The 19,076-nt window shown below is 40.4% G+C and overlaps 1 protein-coding gene across 1 annotated transcript in view; it reads left to right on the forward strand.

Moving 5' to 3' along the window:
* The window catches only part of PRMT3 (protein arginine methyltransferase 3), a 606,280-nt gene that overhangs the window by 157,118 nt on the left and 430,086 nt on the right, over positions 1–19,076 (forward strand). Inside the window, exon 10 of the mRNA XM_053720370.1 lies at positions 6,207–6,306. Coding sequence (XP_053576345.1) covers positions 6,207–6,306 — 100 coding nt within the window. The remainder of the gene's footprint in view (positions 1–6,206; positions 6,307–19,076) is intronic.

The raw sequence follows: 19,076 nt of genomic DNA on the forward strand, positions 1-19,076 counted from the left end.
GGGGGTTAGGGATTTTATGTCTGAGGGGGAACTTTCAGAGTCAGGAAATTTATTGCCTCAGAAAGATTCGGACGTCAAGTCTTTTAAATTTAAACTGGAACACCTCCACCTGTTGCTCAGGGAGGTTTTGGAGACTCCGGATGATTGTGACCCTATCACAATTCCCCCAGAAAAATTGTGTAAAATGGACAAATATTTAGAAGTACCTACTTACACGGATGTTTTTCCGGTTCCTAAAAGAATTTCGGAAATTGTTAAGAGGGAATGGGATAGACCAGGAATACCGTTTTCTCCCCCTCCTAACTTTAAGAAAATCTTTCCTATATCTGACACCATACGGGACTCCTGGCAATTTTTCCCTAAGGTGGAGGGAGCTATATCTACTCTAGCTAAGCGTACAACTATACCTATTGAGGACAGTTGTGCTTTTAAAGACCCTATGGATAAAAAATTAGAGGGTCTTCTAAAGAAGCTATTTGTTCACCAGGGTTTTCTATTTCAGCCTACAGCCTGCATTGTTCCAGTAACTACTGCAGCTGCATTTTGGTTTGATGCCTTGGAGAAGTCTCTGAAGGTAGAGACGCCCTTAGAAGGCATTTTAGACAGAATAAAGGCTCTTAAATTAGCCAATTCATTTATTACTGATGCTGCTTTTCAAATTGCAAAATTAGCGGCGAAGAACGCAGGCTTTGCCATCCTGGTGCGCAGAGCGTTATGGCTGAAATCATGGTCTGCTGACGTATCATCCAAAATTAAAGCTTTTAGCTATTCCTTTCAAAGGTAAGACCCTATTCGGGCCTGAGTTGAAGGAGATAATCTCTGACATTACTGGAGGTAAGGGTCACGCCCTACCTCAGCACAAGTCCCTCAAGATGAGGGGTAAACAAAATAATTTTTGTTCCTTTCGAAACTTTAAAGGAGTATCCTCTGCTTCCTCTTCCTCCACTAAGCAGGAAGGGAACTTTGCTCAATCCAAGTCAGTCTGGAGACCTAACCAGGCCTGGAATAAAGGTAAACAAGCCAAAAAGCCCGCTGCTGCTACCAAGACAGCATGAAGGGGCAGCCCCCGATCCGGGACCGGATCTAGTAGGGGCAGACTCTCTTTCTTTGCTCAGGCTTGGGCAAGGGATGTACAGGATCCCTGGGCATTGGAAATTGTGACCCAGGGCTACCAGCTGGAATTCAAAGATTTTCTCCCAAGGGGGAGATTTCATCTTTCACGTTTGTCTGTAGACCAGACAAAAAGAGAGGCGTTCTTACGCTGTGTAAAAGACCTTTACACAATGGGTGTAATTTGCCCAGTTCCAGAGCTGGAACAGGGCCAGGGGTCCACGGATGAAACCCGTGGACTCGGCATATCATAAAAGAAATCAATTTATCAGGTAAGCATAAATTTCCTTTTCCATCAGCTAGTGTAGAGCTTTGGGAAATTGTTACAAAGGTGGATAGTCCTATCTCTATTTTGACAAAATGCACTTTTATCCCTTAAGAGCAGGGGTCGCCAACCTTTCGGACCTCAGGGACCACTAAACTCAAAATTTTGAATCCCGTGGACCACTAACATGATTTTTTCTTTTTAAAAGGTACAAACCTCTATAATGTGTGTGTGTGTTTGTGTATGTATATATATATATATATATATATATATATATATATACACACACATACTGTACATAACTAGTATAACCATAGCTACGTTTACATTATGTATATATTTACACATTTTTAAGAATATTTTTTTGGAATTAACTAACTGAATGACAGAACTGAGAGAATACTTCCAAATGAGAGAGCAAGGGTGAGTGCCAACTTTTGAGCTGGAAGCAGAGGCAGAAAGTGGGGAAAAAAAGAATTATGTTTAAAAGGACCACAAGACTTCCATGTCTCTTCCCCAGTTAGGAATTATTCAAAACTACTTATGGTCATGGACAGACATTGGAGTAATAAATTAATTTTATATCAGAAAGCTCTCAATATGGATGTGAGCTAACCATGACTGATGTTACTGGCAATTACTATAATACTGGTGGGATATGTTGAATGGCAATTACTGGAATACAGGTGGAATGGCTTTGTGCACGGGAAAATTATTAGAATGAAAAATAATTAATATTTAATTAAAAAAAGAAGATGGAGGGGAGGAAGACAAACAGTGATGTAAGTCCATCTGAAGGAATTAGTAAAACTACTACAAAGAGACAGGTAAAGGGAAGAAAATAAATGAAATATGACAATTTTTTAAAGATTTTCTTTTTTTATATACTTTAATTCCACTATTTCAATCCAAGACTTTACCAACCTCTGCTGGATTTAGAATGGAAGCATCTTCCTCTGAGCAGTGTGCCGGGCGGGAGGAGTTAAAAATACAATTTAGCTACGCAAGTTGCGCAGTACTACGCAACGTGCGTAGGGAGATTGTAATTTAACTCCTCCTCCGTTGGTTTTCACTGATGTCCAGCCAGGCACTGTAGGGAGTTGCGGTGCGACGGGTGTGACACCATCATAGGAGATTAATTCCTGCTTGATGGTGTCGAGGACCACCAACATCTTCTCGTGGACCACCATTGGTCCATGCACCACTGGTTGGCGACCACTGCTTTAGAGGATAGTACTTATTTTAAGGACCAATGGATGGAACATTTGAGCCTTTCCACAAAAGAGGCTTTTTCTACAAGTGGGTTATTTATTTAAGCCAGCTATTAGTATATTGGTGCTTTATTTTCTCTGATCAATTTTCTGATGATTCTTTTGATGTAAAGTTTCAACCGTGTTTGAAACGTAATTAGGTCAGGTAATGCTTTCATTAGTGATGACGTTGCTCAAGTCTTGATCAGCTGTCATGGTTTTAAGATCTAGACTTTTATATCTTCCTTTCCAAGGAAACATTTTATCTGGTCCTAGTTTAGATGCTATAGCCTCAACTGTGACTGGAGGTAAAGGAGCCTTTTTTTCCTCAAGACAAGAAGTCTAAGGGAAAGAACAACACTAGTCACTTTCATTCCTTTTGATAATCAAGGAACCAAAAGTCTTCCTCCTCCTTCTAAAAGACAAGATTCTTTCAGTCCATCCAGAAAGTCTTTTTTCAATTGGAACAAGGCTAAACAGCTCAAAATGCCTTCTTCCTCTACCAAGTCTACATGAAAGTGTGACCCCTGATCCAGATTATATTGTGATGGGGGTAGATTATGACCTTTTTTTCAGAAGGTCTAGTCTTCATCTATGCAGGGTCCGTAGGTTTTAGATTTAGTGTCCCAGGAGTACAGAATGGTTTCCGATCAGACCTTCCAGAGGAAGGTTTCTTCTCTCCCACGTTGGAAAGAACTCTGTAAAGGCTTAAGGCTTTTTTGTTATTGTGTTCTGGATCTAGACTTATGGGAGTTGCACTGGCTCCGCTCACTCTCTGGTCTTGTTGCACTGGCTCCGCTCACACTCTGGTCTTGTTGCACTGGCTCTGCCAGCACTCTGGTATTGTTGCCCTGGCTCAGCTCACACTCTGGTCTTGTTGCACTGGCGCCACTTACCCTCTAGTCTTGTTGCACTGGCGCCCCTCAAAATCTGCTCTTATAGTCTTCTTGCACTGGCTCCGCTCACACTCTGATCTTATTGCACTGGCTCTGCCAGCGCTCTGGTATTGTTGCACTGACTTTGCTCACTCTCTGGTCTTGTTGCACCAGCGCCGCTCAAACTCTGGTCTTCTGGTCTTGTTGCACTGACTTTGCTCACTCTCTGGTCTTGTTGCACCAGCGCCGCTCAAACTCTGGTCTTCTGGTCTTGTTGCACTGGCTCTGTTCACAATTTGGTCTTGTTGCACTGGCGCCACTCACACTCTGCTCTTCTGGTCTTCTTGCACTGGTTCTGCTCAAAATCTGATCTTGTTGCACCAGCACCGCTCACACTCTGGTCTTCTGGTCTTGTTGAACTGGCTACGCTCACACTCTGGTCTTGTTGCACTGGCTCTGCCTGCCCTCTGGTAATGCTGCATTGCCCCCTCCTGCTTTTTATTCTTGTTGCATTGGCTCCACCTGTACTGTGGTATTGTCACATTGCCTCTCTTGCCCTGTAGTATTGTTCTGGGACTCCCACCTCCTATCCTTTGGGCCTCACTCCACCTGGACTGCTTAGTTTGTTACACTGATCTGTTTTGGATTCATTCATCTTCTCCACTGGTGTAGTGCAGATATAGTTGATTCTCTTTTGATAAAACAAAATAAATACTCTTTGAAAATGAAGTCATAAGTATGTATCTAACTAACTGTAAAGCTGTGTGTACTTACTGACTACCTCTAGATTGATTTAGTTGTGTTGGGTAAGGTAGTATTTGAAATCAAGTAGAGTGTAAAGGCAAGCTTTAGTTTTAGAATTGTAACATGATTGCCCAGCTTGTCCAGAAAATACAATTTGAATATGATAGATGCACATATTTGGGGAACAACAGTAAGAAATATTTAATTGATTTTTTTAAGACCACTAATCCTTTGATAAATTAAAGACCAGTTCAAGAGTTCACATTGCCTCTCAACCATAACATCCTTTTATCCTATTGTTCCACAGTACTGTCCTTTCCAATTACACTTTTAATGAGATTCCTAGGGTGCAGTTCACGCCAGGCGCAGCTAGATGGTAGAAATACGAGATATCAGAGAATAGTCAGAGATAAGAACTATATCCTAGAAATCAATTTCCCCAGCATTAATAATTATTCTGTCGATGGTAACATTAGCTGTCATGTTAATAGCATATAGAGAAAAGATCGATATTCTCTTCAAGGACTAAAAAATATCATTTCAATTTTAAAGATCTATTTTTTTTTGTCTGGGGGGGTTTACAAACTTATGACAGCATGAAATATTTTTTGTGCTGAGTGTGTCTCTTTTTTTATTTTTATTATGTTTGGAAAGTGAACTCATGTTGTCAGCAAAGAAATTTCATAGAAATTCATCAAACTTGATGAACCACTTGAAGAGGCGTAATATTGTATATTCACACAAGAGGTTCTCAGACGGTCGTTGGTTATTGTCATAAACAAGTTGTTTGTGAACAATAATGATTACAAAATATGAGGATACATTAACCGTTTTATTAAATTGAGGATATTACAAGCAGCTCACAGTTTACAAAATGATTTTATGGTTTATCTGTATTGAACATAGCATGCAGAAATATTACAGAGTTTGTATACGTATTCTATACATATCTGAAATATCATTCGTCTGATCACCTCCATTCAAGAAGCACAGAGATTGTTTTTAATAATAGAGGATTTTAGAGAGAGAGTTTAGCTAATTGATTTATGGGGGCTTTCATGGTTTAGAAAGAACATGCAATTTAGAAAAAATATCCAGTTTATTTATTTTATTAAATGTTGAAGTTGAAACTGTGCATGTGTCTATTACTCTATGGCAGTGGTGTTTTAAACAATGTATATCAAGTTGCAACAAACATTGTTACAAACACTGTTGCCAAGTGCTACAGACACATGCACACTTGAGTCTGTTTTCCTGTTGGAAGTGCAAATGACAAGCTTCACAAACCTAAACCTTGGCCATATCTTCTCCTGTTCAAATATACAGGAAAAAAAACTTTTAGTTTTTTTAACACAGTAACAATTCTGGATTGGCTCATCCAAATAAGGCATGTGGTAGGAGGATTATGTCTATTTAAAAACAATTGCAGAAAACAAGGTTTTAAAGAGAATCCAGAATTTGTATTGTTTAAAAAGATATTTAATCCCTTTATTACCCATTCCTCAGTTTTGCATAACCAACATTGTTATATTATTGCCAATGACAAGAAGCATGTATTTGCAGCCATCAATCAGCAGCTTGTAGTGGAGTAGTGCATTGTTGCTCCTGAGACTATTTAGATATGCTTGTTATCAAAGGATATGAAGAGAACAAAGCAAATTAGATAATATCATTAAATTGGAAAGTTATTTTTTAAATTGGATTATCTGAATCATGAAAGTTTAATTTTGATGTTACCATCCCTTTAACACAATTTAATTTACCTAAAAACTACCCCTTTTTTACATATATTTCTTTATTTTGCCCACAAAAATACTTTCACTGTCACCTTATTTTTAGAGGGACACTGTTTTCTTGAGTGTCAGGATTCACTAGCAAGCCTAAAGTGCACAATAGAGTTTTGCCTACTTGACCAGACAAATATATAGTAAAACAATTATTACAAATAATATTTTTTTACAGGCTGAATAAGCTTGAAGACACAATAACACTGATTAAAGGAAGAATTGAAGATGTAGACTTACCTGTGCAAAAGGTGGATGTCATCATATCTGAGTGGATGGTGAGTTTTTTTGTTGGTCAGGGTTGTTGTTGGATCACTTATAATAAAGTTATTTTTGTAATTTTTCTAAATCAAATATTTGACATTTAAAGGACCTAATGGGTTAAACACACAGTAGAAGTGCGGCTTGGGGATTATGCAGCACTGCTGTTCCTGAGCAGAAGCCGCTGCTGATCCAATCAGCAGTTCTAGTCGCACTACTCAGATGTGCAACTAACGATTTACAGCGTGTCATTATTCAAATATTTTACAGCCCTTTAATATTAGAAACTATATTACATACCTCACGTGTAAATAATACATAATCTAAAAGCTTTTGGAACTTTAAATTGTACCACACAGACAAGAGTATAATTCTTAATATTCTGCCTATTTCCTTTTTTTTAAATTGAGAATCTATCTAAATTATTACTAGACCTTTTATTGCTTATACTATTGTAATAATTCATTTCTTATGCATTTTATAGCATATTTAGTATGTTCTTTTAGAATCATAATATGCTGCTAAAGAATGTAAGCTTAGGAGCCAGCTCATTTTTGGTTCAGCACCTGGATAGCGCTTGATGATTGGTGTCTACATTTTGACACGAATCAGCATGCACTACCCAGGCACTGAACCAAAAATGGGCTGGCTCCTAAGCTTACAGTCTTACTTTTTCAAATAAAGATACCAAGAGAATGACGAAAAAAATTACAATAGGAGTAAATAAGAAAGTTGCTTAAAATTGCATGCTCTATCTGATTCATGAAAGTCTAATTTTGACTAGACTATTCCTTAAGGGTAGGGGAGTTATTCCTTTAAAATTATGTCCATAGTTCCAATGGTCAGTTTCTCTCTGGGTGAAAAAACATTGTAAAAGGCAATTTATCCATGTCACATTAAAGGGATGTTACACAGTAAATACATGGTAGATATAGTGATGTATTCAACAATATTAGTTGTTTCAATTTTAAAAATATGAGTGTAAAGGTTTAGTTTCTATAAAGGAATAAGTCCCCCATATTTGAACTAAGGCTGTGTGGAAACCATTTTGGACAATCCTATGTTTCACACAGCCTTGTGTCGACAGTTTCTTTCATTGCTTGTTTTATATCCGTCCCTAATTGTCCCCAGCAGGAAGAATAGATACGGCAAAACTTAGTTAAAACATGGAGGTACTCATTACTTTACAGAAATTCAGTGGAAGTACAGGAAAGGGGAACAAACAAATTGATAATATCTTGTAATTTTTTAACTACTCTTAATTAAACATTTTTTACTACAATCTCATAATGTTTAAGATCCATTTAAATGTATAGGGAGGGATAGTGCAGGTTGTAAAATTACTCTCTCACAGAGCGACATTTATAGTCACATTAGTGTTTAGGTCACACATATTATTTGTACCAAACCCTAAGACACTCTTCAGTAATTTCCTTTTTGGTGGTTGTCAGATGCTGATACATTTTATTTGCAATAAGAAATTTGGTTTAATCTAGTGCTGATCTCGCATTAGGAGCATATGCAATGGTACAGATACGCCAGTCATAAAACAGGAAGGGTTTACCAGCGCTACTAATAAAGGGGACTTTCAGCCATGAAGTATAAAATACTTCATGCTGAAAGTTCTTTTATTTGCCTGCAGTGTATGCCGTGCTGAGCGCTTCAGGCCGCCCGTGGCAAAACGCTATTTCTTTCATGTAATTGGCAAGAGTCCATGAGCTAGTGACGTATGGGATATACAATCCTACCAGGAGGGGCAAAGTTTCCCAACCCTCAAAATGCCTATAAATACACCCCCCCACCACACCCACAATTCAGTTTTACAAACTTTGCCTCCTATGGAGGTGGTGAAGTAAGTTTGTGCTAAGATTTCTACGTTGACATGCGCTTCTCAGCATTTTGAAGCCTGATTCCTCTCAGAGTACAGTGAATGTCAGAGGGACATGGAGAGTATTACCTATTCAATGCAATGATTTTCCTAACAGGGTCTTTTTCATAGGTTCTCTGTTATCGGTCATAGAGATACATCTCCTATCTCCCTTTTCATATTGACAATATACTCTCATATACCATTACCTCTACTGATAACTGTTTCAGTACTGGTTTGGCTATTTGCTATATGTGGATGGGTGTCTTTTGGTAAGTATGTTTTTATTTCTTAAGACACCACAGCTATGGTTTGGAACTTTATGCATTTATATAAAGTTCTAAATATATGTATTGTACTTATATTTGCCATGAGTCAGGTTCATGTATTTCCTTTTGCAGATTGTCAGTTTCATATTTGGGAAAATTAATTTTGAGAAATATTTTTCTTACCTGGGGTTTAGTCTTTTTTTCAATTGACTACTTGTTTCAAATTGTGGGCTGTATTAGGCTCGCGGGTGCGCTAAATGCTACACTTTATTGCGTCATTCATGGCGCAAGATTTTTTTGGCGCGAAAGGCACGTTCGTTGACGCAAGTTCGTCATTTCCGGCGTCGTACTTAATGCAGGGGTTCACACAGGGTTGTGTCGTTAGTGACGCGAGTGTGTCATTTCCGGACATGGTTGGCGCCAAACTTTTTTCATTATTTATTACTCCATTGCTTTTGCCTCTTGCCTTTTTCTATGTCAGAGGGCTATGCTATTTGCATTTTTTCCCATTCCTGAAACTGTCATATAAGGAAATTGATATTTTTGCTTTATATGTTGTTTTTCTTTTACATTTTGCAAGATGTCTCAATCTGATCCTGCCTCAGAAGTATCTGCTGGAACTTTGCTGCCTGACATCGGTTCTACCAAAGCTAAGTTCATTTGTTGTAAAATTGTGGAGATTATATCTCCTAATGTCATTTGTATTAGTTGACATGATAAACTTTTACATGCAGATAGATTGTCCATCTGTAATAGTACATTGCCGGTTGCAGTTCCTTCAACCTCTAATGTACATGATATACCTATGAATTTTAAAGAATTTGTTACTGATTCAGAAGGCTTTGTCTGCATTTCCACCTTCTAATAAGCGTTAGAGGTGTTTTAAAACTTCTCATAAAGTTGATGAAATTTCAAATGACCGACAACATAATGAATTATCCACCTCTGATGAGGATCTATCTGATTCAGAAGATCCTTCCTCAGACATTGACACTGACAAATCTACTTATTTATTTAAAATAGAGTATATGCGTTCTTTGTTAAAAGAAGTGTTAATTACTTTGGATATTGAGGAAGCTAGTCCTCTTGATATTAAAACCAGTAAGCGTTTAAATGCTGTTTTTAAACCTACTGTGGTTACTCCAGAGGTTTTTCCTATTCCTTATGCTATTTCTGACATGATTTCTAAGGAATGGAATAAGCCAGGTACTCATTTTAATCCTTCTGCAAGGTTTAAAAAATTGTATCTTTTACCAGCAATTGCAATAGAGTTTTGGGAAAAGATCCCCAAAGTTGATGGGGCTATTTCTACTCTTGCTAAACATACCACTATTTCTATGGAAGATAGTACTTCCTTTAAAGATCCTTTAGATAGGAAGCTTGAATCTTATCTAAGGAAAGCCTCTTTATATTCAGGTCATCTTCTTAGGCCTGCAATTACTTTGGCTGATGTTGCAGCTGCTTCAACTTTTTGGTTGGAGAATTTAGCGCAACAAGAATTGGATTCTGACATATATAGCATTGTTCGCTTACTGCAACATGCTAATCATTTTAATTGTGATGCCATTTTTTATATTATCAAAATTGATGTTAGATCCATGTCTTTAGCTATTTTAGCTAGAAGAGCTTTGTGGCTTAAATCTTGGAATGCTTATATGACATTGAAGTCTAGAATACTATCTCTTTCTTTCCAAGGTAATTATTTATTTGGTTCTCAGTTGGATTCTATTATTTCAACTGTTACTGGGGGGAAACCTAAGGGTAAATCTAAGGCTTCTAATCGTTTTCGTTCCTTTCGTCAAAATAAGGAACAAAAACCTAATCCTTCCCAAAAGGAACCTGTTTCCAATTGGAAGCCTTCCTTAAATTGGAATAAATCCAAGCCATTTAGGAAACCAAAGTCAGCCCCTAATTCCGCATAAAGGTGCGGCCCTCATTCCAGCTCAGCTGGTAGGGGGCAGATTAAGGTTTTTCAAGGATGTTTGGACAAATTCTGTCCAAAGTCAATGGATTCAGAGCATTGTCTCTCAGGGGCACCGAATAGGATTCAGAGTAAGACCTCCTGTAAGAAGATTTTTTCTCTCACGCATCCCAGTGAATCCAGTAAAAGCTCAGGCTTTCCTGAAGTGTGTTTCAGATCTGTAGGTTTCAGGGGTAATCATGCCGGTTCCTTTTCCGTTTAAATTTTGAATCGTTATGTAAGAGTACCAACTTTCAAGATGGTGACTATAAGGACAATTCTGCCTTTTGTTCAGTAAGGACATTATATGTCTATGCAGGATGCTTACCTTCATATTCCGATTCATCCAGAACATTATCAGTTCCTGAGATTCTCTTTTCTAGACAAGCATTAACAATTTGTTGCTCTTCCATTTGGCCTAGCAACGCTCCAAGAATATTTTCAAAGGTTCTGCCCTACTCTCTGTAATCAGAGAACAGGGTATTGCGGTGTTTCCTTATTTGGACGATATCTTGGTACATTCTTTAGAATCTCACACAAATCAACTTGTGTTGTTTCTTCGAAAACATGGTTGGAGGATCAATTTACCAAAAATTTTTTTGATTCCTCAGACAAGGGTCACCTTTTTAGGTTTCCAGATAGATTCAGTGTCCATGACTCTGTCTCTAACAGACAAGAGACGTTTAAAATTGGTTGCAGCATGTCGGCACCTTCAGTCTTAGTCATTCCCTTCAGTAGCTATGTGCATGGAAGTTTTAGGCCTCATGACTGCAGCATCGGACGCGATTACTTTTGCTCGTTTTCACATGAGACCTCTCCAGCTTTGCATGCTAAATCAATGGTGCCGGGATTATACAAAGATATCACAATTAATATCCTTAAATCCCAATGTTCGACACTCTCTGACGTGGTGGTTAAATCACCAACGTTTAGTTCAAGGGGCCTCTTTTGTTCGGCCAACCTGGACTGTGATCACAACAGATGCAAGTCTTTCAGGTTGGGGAGCTGTCTGGGGATCTCTTACAGCACAAGGGGTTTGGAAATCTCAAGAGGCGAGATTACCAATCAATATTTTAGAACTCTCAGAGCTCTTCAGTTTTGGCGTCTGTTGAAGAGAGAACCGTTCTTTTGTTTTCAGACAGACAATATCACAACGGTGGCATATGTCAATCATCAGGGTGGGACTCACAGTCCCCTAGCTATGAAAGAAGTATCTCGGATACTTGTTTGGGCGGAATCCAGCTCTTGTCTTATTTCTGCGGTTCATATCCCAGGTGTAGACAATTGGAAGGCGGATTTTCTCAGCCATCAGACTTTACATCCAGGGGAGTGGTCTCTCCATCCGGATGTGTTTTCTCAGATTGTTCAGATGTGGGGTCTTCCAGAAATAGATCTGATAGCTTCTCATCTAAACAAGAAACTTCCCAGATACCTGTCCAGGTCCAGGGATTCTCAGCAGTGAATGCGCTGACACTTCCTTGGTGCTATCAACCTGCTTATATCTTCCCGCCTCTAGTTCTTCTTCCGAGAGTGATCTCCAAGATCATCATGAAATAATCTTTTGTGTCGCTGGTGGCTCCAGCATGGCCCCACAGGTTTTGGTATGCCGATCTTGTTCGGATGTCCAGTTGCCAACCTTGGCCACTTCCGTTAAGGCCGGACCTACTGTCTCAAGGTCTGTTTTTCCATCAGGATCTCAATTCATTAATTTTGAAGCTATGGAAATTGAACGCTTAGTATTAACTCATAGAGGTTTCTCTGACTCAGTAATTAATACTATGTTACTAGCTCGTAAATCTGTCTCTAGGAAGATTTATTATCGAAGACTTACATTTGGAAGACTTACATTTCATGGTGTTCTTTTCATAAATTCTCTTGGCATTCTTTTAGAATTCCTAGAATTTTACAGTTTCTCCAGGATGGTTTGGATAGGGGTTTGTCTGCAAGTTCCTTGAAGGGACAAATCTCTGCTCTTTCTGTTTTATTTCACAGAAAGATTGCTAATATTCCTGATATTCACTGTTTTGTACAGGCTTTAGTTCATATTAAGCCTGTCATTAAATCAATTTCTCCTCTTTGGAGTATTTGGTTTTGAAGGCGTTACAGGCTCCTTCTTTTGAGCCTATGCATTCTTTGGATATTAAACTACTTTCTTGGAAAGTGTTGTTCCTTTTGGCTATCTCTTCTGCTAGAAGAGTTTCTGAGCTATCTGCTCTTTCTTGTGAATCTCCTTTTCTAATTTTTCATCAGGATAAGGCGGTTTTGCGAACTTCATTTGAATTTTTACCTAAGGTTGTGAATTCTAACAACATTAGTAGAGAATTTTTTTTTTCTCAAAGCTTTATTAGTAATGAAAATTGAATTACAAATAAATTCCCAAACACAGTGGGAAACGAATAGCAGTTGTAATACATAAAACCAAAATGTTTTTGTTAACATATTATCTATACCAGATGATAAAGTAAAGGTCTTAGGTGCGTAGGATGCAGACCGAATGCTAGGCAAGCCAACAGAAGCACAAGAGAAGATATGGAAAGTGAAGAAAAGAAGAAGAGAGGGAGGAGGAAAAACTAGAGGAAGAAATGGATTAAGGGAGACCTAGAGAGAGAAAGAGAGGTTAGGAAAGGTAGGAAGGAAAGAGAAAGAAAAGACAAGAGAATAAAGGGAGGGCGGTTTTCTCCAACATAGGTGTGTCCGGTCCACGGCGTCATCCTTACTTGTGGGATATTCTCTTCCCCAACAGGAAATGGCAAAGAGCCCAGCAAAGCTGGTCACATGATCCCTCCTAGGCTCCGCCTACCCCAGTCATTCTCTTTGCCGTTGTACAGGCAACATCTCCACGGAGATGGCTTAGAGTTTTTTAGTGTTTAACTGTAGTTTTTCATTATTCAATCAAGAGTTTGTTATTTTCAAATAGTGCTGGTACGTACTATTTACTCAGAAACAGAAAAGAGATGAAGAATTCTGTTTGTATGAGGAAAATGATTTTAGCAACCGTAACTAAAATCCATGGCTGTTCCACACAGGACTGTTGAGAGCAATTAACTTCAGTTGGGGGAACAGTGTGCAGTCCCTTGCTGCTTGAGGTATGACACATTCTAACAAGACGATGTAATGCTGGAAGCTGTCATTTTCCCTATGGGATCCGGTAAGCCATGTTTATTACGATTGTAAATAAGGGCTTCACAAGGGCTTATTTAGACTGTAGACTTTTTCTGGGCTAAATCGATTGATTATTAACACATATTTAGCCTTGAGGAATCATTTATTCTGGGTATTTTGATATAATAATATCGGCAGGCACTGTTTTAGACACCTTATTCTTTAGGGGCTTTCCCAAAGCATAGGCAGAGTCTCATTTTCGCGCCGGTGTTGCGCACTTGTTTTTGAGAGGCATGGCATGCAGTCGCATGTGAGAGGAGCTCTGATACTTATAAAAGACTTCTGAAGGCGTCATTTGGTATCGTATTCCCCTTTGGGTTTGGTTGGGTCTCAGCAAAGCAGATACCAGGGACTGTAAAGGGGTTAAAGCTTAAAACGGCTCCGGTTCCGTTATTTTAAGGGTTAAAGCTTCCAAAATTGGTGTGCAATATTTTTAAGGCTTTAAGACACTGTGGTGAAAATTTGGTGAATTTTGAACAATTCCTTCATGTTTTTTCGCAATTGCAGTAATAAAGTGTGTTCAGTTTAAAATTTAAAGTGACAGTAACGGTTTTATTTTAAAACGTTTTTTTGTACTTTCTTATCAAGTTTATGCCTGTTTAACATGTCTGAACTACCAGATAGACTGTGTTCTGAATGTGGGGAAGCCAGAATTCCTATTCATTTAAATAAATGTAATTTATGTGATAATGACAATGATGCCCAAGATGATTCCTCAAGTGAGGGGAGTAAGCATGGTACTGCATCATTCCCTCCTTCGTCTACACGAGTCTTGCCCACTCAGGAGGCCCCTAGTACATCTAGCGCGCCAATACTCCTTACTATGCAACAATTAACGGCTGTAATGGATAATTCTGTCAAAAACATTTTAGCCAAAATGAAACCTTGTCAGCGTAAGCGTGGCTGCTCTGTTTTAGTTACTGAAGAGCATGACGACGCTGATATTAATATCTCTGAAGGGCCCCTAACCCAATCTGAGGGGGCCAGGGAGGTTTTGTCTGAGGGAGAAATTACTGATTTAGGGAACATTTCTCAGCAGGCTGAATCTGATGTGATTACATTTAAATTTAAGTTGGAACATCTCCGCATTTTGCTTAAGGAGGTATTATCCACTCTGGATGATTGTGAAAATTTGGTCATCCCAGAGAAACTATGTAAAATGGACAAGTTCCTAGAGGTGCCGGGGCTCCCAGAAGCTTTTCCTATACCCAAGCGGGTGGCGGACATTGTTAATAAAGAATGGGAAAGGCCCGGTATTCCTTTCGTCCCTCCCCCCATATTTAAAAAATTGTTTCCTATGGTCGACCCCAGAAAGGACTTATGGCAGTCAGTCCCCAAGGTCGAGGGAGCGGTTTCTACTTTAAACAAACGCACCACTATTCCCATAGAGGATAGTTGTGCTTTCAAAGATCCTATGGATAAAAAATTAGAAGGTTTGCTTAAAAAGATGTTTGTTCAGCAGGGTTACCTTCTACAACCCATTTCATGCATTGTCCCTGTCACTACAGCCGCATATTTCTGGTTTGATGAACTGATCAAGGTGCTCGATAGTGACTCTCCTCCTTATGAGGAGATTATGGACAGAATCAATGCTCTCAAATTGGCTAATTCTTTCACTCTAGACGCCTCTTTGCAATTGGCTAAGTTAGCGGCTAAGAATTCTGGGTTTGCTATTGTGGCGCGCAGAGCGCTTTGGTTGAAATCTTGGTCGGCTGATGCGTCTTCCAAGAACAAGCTACTAAACATTCCTTTCAAGGGGAAAACGCTGTTTGGTCCTGACTTGAAAGAGATTATCTCTGATATCACTGGGGGTAAGGGCCACGCCCTTCCTCAGGATCGGCCTTTCAAGGCAAAAAATAGACCTAATTTTCGTCCCTTTCGTAAAAACGGACCAGCCCAAAGTGCTACGTCCTCTAAGCAAGAGGGTAATACTTCTCAGGCCAAGCCAGCTTGGAGACCAATGCAAGGCTGGAATAAGGGAAAGCAGGCCAAGAAACCTGCCACTGCTACCAAGACAGCATGAAATATTGGCCCCCGATCCGGGACCGGATCTGGTGGGGGGCAGACTTTCTCTCTTCGCTCAGGCTTGGGCAAGAGATGTTCTGGATCCTTGGGCGCTAGAAATAGTCTCCCAGGGCTATCTTCTGGAATTCAAGGGACTTCCCCCAAGGGGGAGGTTCCACAGGTCTCAGTTGTCTTCAGACCACATAAAAAGACAGGCGTTCTTACATTGTGTAGAAGACCTGTTAAAGATGGGAGTGATTCATCCTGTTCCATTAAGAGAACAAGGGATGGGGTTCTACTCCAATCTGTTCATAGTTCCCAAAAAAGAGGGAACGTTCAGACCAATCCTAGATCTCAAGATCTTAAACAAATTTCTCAAGGTCCCATCGTTCAAGATGGAAACCATTCGAACTATCCTTCCTTCCATCCAGGAAGGTCAATTCATGACCACGGTGGATTTAAAGGATGCGTATCTACATATTCCTATCCACAAGGAACATCATCGGTTCCTAAGGTTTGCTTTCCTGGACAAACATTACCAGTTTGTGGCGCTTCCCTTCGGATTAGCCACTGCTCCAAGGATTTTCACAAAGGTACTAGGGTCCCTTCTAGCGGTGCTAAGACCAAGGGGCATTGCAGTAGTACCCTACCTGGACGACATTCTGATTCAAGCGTCGTCCCTCCCTCGAGCAAAGGCTCACACGGACATCGTCCTGGCCTTTCTCAGATCTCACGGCTGGAAAGTGAACGTGGAAAAGAGTTCTCTATCACCGTCAACAAGGGTTCCCTTCTTGGGAACAATTATAGACTCCTCAGAAATGAGGATTTTTCTAACAGAGACCAGAATAACAAAGCTTCTGGACTCTTGTCGGATACTTCATTCCGTTCCTCTTCCTTCCGTAGCTCAGTGCATGGAAGTGATCGGGTTGATGGTAGCGGCAATGGACATAGTTCCTTTTGCGCGCATTCATCTAAGACCATTACAACTGTGCATGCTCAGTCAGTGGAATGGGGACTATACAGACTTGTCTCCAAAGATACAAGTAAATCAGAGGACCAGAGACTCACTCCGTTGGTGGCTGTCCCTGGACAACCTGTCACAAGGGATGACATTCCGCAGACCAGAGTGGGTCATTGTCACGACCGACGCCAGTCTGACGGGCTGGGGCGCGGTCTGGGGATCCCTGAAAGCTCAGGGTCTTTGGTCTCGGGAAGAATCTCTTCTACCGATAAATATTCTGGAACTGAGAGCGATATTCAATGCTCTCAAGGCTTGGCCTCAGCTAGCGAGGACCAAGTTCATACGGTTTCAATCAGACAACATGACGACTGTTGCGTACATCAACCATCAGGGGGGAACAAGGAGTTCCCTAGAGATGGAGGAAGTGACCAAGATTATTCTATGGGCGGAGTCTCACTCCTGCCACCTGTCTGCTATCCACATCCCGGGAGTGGAAAATTGGGAAGCGGATTTTCTGAGTCGTCAGACATTGCATCCGGGGGAGTGGGAACTCCATCCGGAAATCTTTGCCCTAGTCACTCAGCTGTGGGGCATTCCAGACATGGATCTAATGGCCTCTCGTCAGAACTTCAAAGTTCCCTGTTACGGGTCCAGATCCAGGGATCCCAAGGCGGCTCTAGTGGATGCACTAGTAGCACCTTGGACCTTCAAACTAGCTTATGTGTTCCCGCCGTTTCCTCTCATTCCCAGGCTGGTAGCCAGGATCAATCAGGAGAGGGCGTCGGTGATCTTGATAGCTCCTGCGTGGCCACGCAGGACTTGGTATGCAGATCTGGTGAATATGTCATCGGCTCCACCTTGGAAGCTACCTTTGAGACGAGACCTTCTTGTTCAGGGTCCGTTCGAACATCCGAATCTGGTTTCACTCCAGCTGACTGCCTGGAGATTGAACGCTTGATTTTATCGAAGCGAGGTTTCTCAGATTCTGTTATCAATACTCTTGTTCAGGCCAGAAAGCCTGTAACTAGAAAGATTTACCACAAAATTTGGAAAAAATATATCTGTTGGTGTGAATCTAAAGGATTCCCTTGGGACAAGGTTAAGATTCCTAGGATTCTATCCTTCCTTCAAGAAGGATTGGAAAAAGGATTATCGGCAAGTTCCCTGAAGGGACAGATTTCTGCCTTGTCGGTGTTACTTCACAAAAAGCTGGCAGCTGTGCCAGATGTTCAAGCCTTTGTTCAGGCTTTGGTTAGAATTAAGCCTGTTTACAAACCTTTGACTCCTCCTTGGAGTCTCAATTTAGTTCTTTCAGTTCTTCAGGGGGTTCCGTTTGAACCCTTACATTCCATTGATATTAAGTTATTATCTTGGAAAGTTTTGTTTTTAGTTGCAATTTCTTCTGCTAGAAGAGTTTCAGAATTATCTGCTCTGCAGTGTTCCCCTCCTTATTTGGTGTTCCATGCAGATAAGGTGGTTTTACGTACTAAACCTGGTTTTCTTCCAAAAGTTGTTTCTAACAAAAACATTAACCAGGAGATTATCGTGCCTTCTCTGTGTCCGAAACCAGTTTCAAAGAAGGAACGTTTGTTACACAATTTGGATGTTGTTCGCGCTCTAAAATTCTATTTAGATGCTACAAAGGATTTTAGACAAACATCTTCCTTGTTTGTTGTTTATTCAGGTAAAAGGAGAGGTCAAAAAGCAACTTCTACCTCTCTCTCTTTTTGGATTAAAAGCATCATCAGATTGGCTTACAAGACTGCCGGACGGCAGCCTCCCGAAAGAATCACAGCTCATTCCACTAGGGCTGTGGCTTCCACATGGGCCTTCAAGAACGAGGCTTCTGTTGATCAGATATGTAGGGCAGCGACTTGGTCTTCACTGCACACTTTTACCAAATTTTACAAGTTTGATACTTTTGCTTCTTCTGAGGCTATTTTTGGGAGAAAGGTTTTGCAAGCCGTGGTGCCTTCCATTTAGGTGACCTGATTTGCTCCCTCCCTTCATCCGTGTCCTAAAGCTTTGGTATTGGTTCCCACAAGTAAGGATGACGCCGTGGACCGGACACACCTATGTTGGAGAAAACAGAATTTATGTTTACCTGATAAATTTCTTTCTCCAACGGTGTGTCCGGTCCACGGCCCGCCCTGGTTTTTTTAATCAGGTCTGATAATTTATTTTCTTTAACTACAGTCACCACGGTACCATATGGTTTCTCCTATGCTAATATTCCTCCTTAACGTCGGTCGAATGACTGGGGTAGGCGGAGCCTAGGAGGGATCATGTGACCAGCTTTGCTGGGCTCTTTGCCATTTCCTGTTGGGGAAGAGAATATCCCACAAGTAAGGATGACGCCGTGGACCGGACACACCGTTGGAGAAAGAAATTTATCAGGTAAACATAAATTCTGTTTTTTATGGAGAGAAAAAAAATCAGGCTAGGTGGACTTGGAGGGTAGCCTAGGTGTTAGTTCTGGGGTACCAGTTAGGTCCAAATTGGTTGGTCCAATCGTCCCAGATCGCCTCAAAGAGGTCTGTCTTATCTAGGATAAAGAACACATT

This window comes from Bombina bombina, chromosome 7 (assembly GCF_027579735.1).
Source record: "Bombina bombina isolate aBomBom1 chromosome 7, aBomBom1.pri, whole genome shotgun sequence".
Lineage (NCBI taxonomy): Eukaryota > Metazoa > Chordata > Amphibia > Anura > Bombinatoridae > Bombina > Bombina bombina.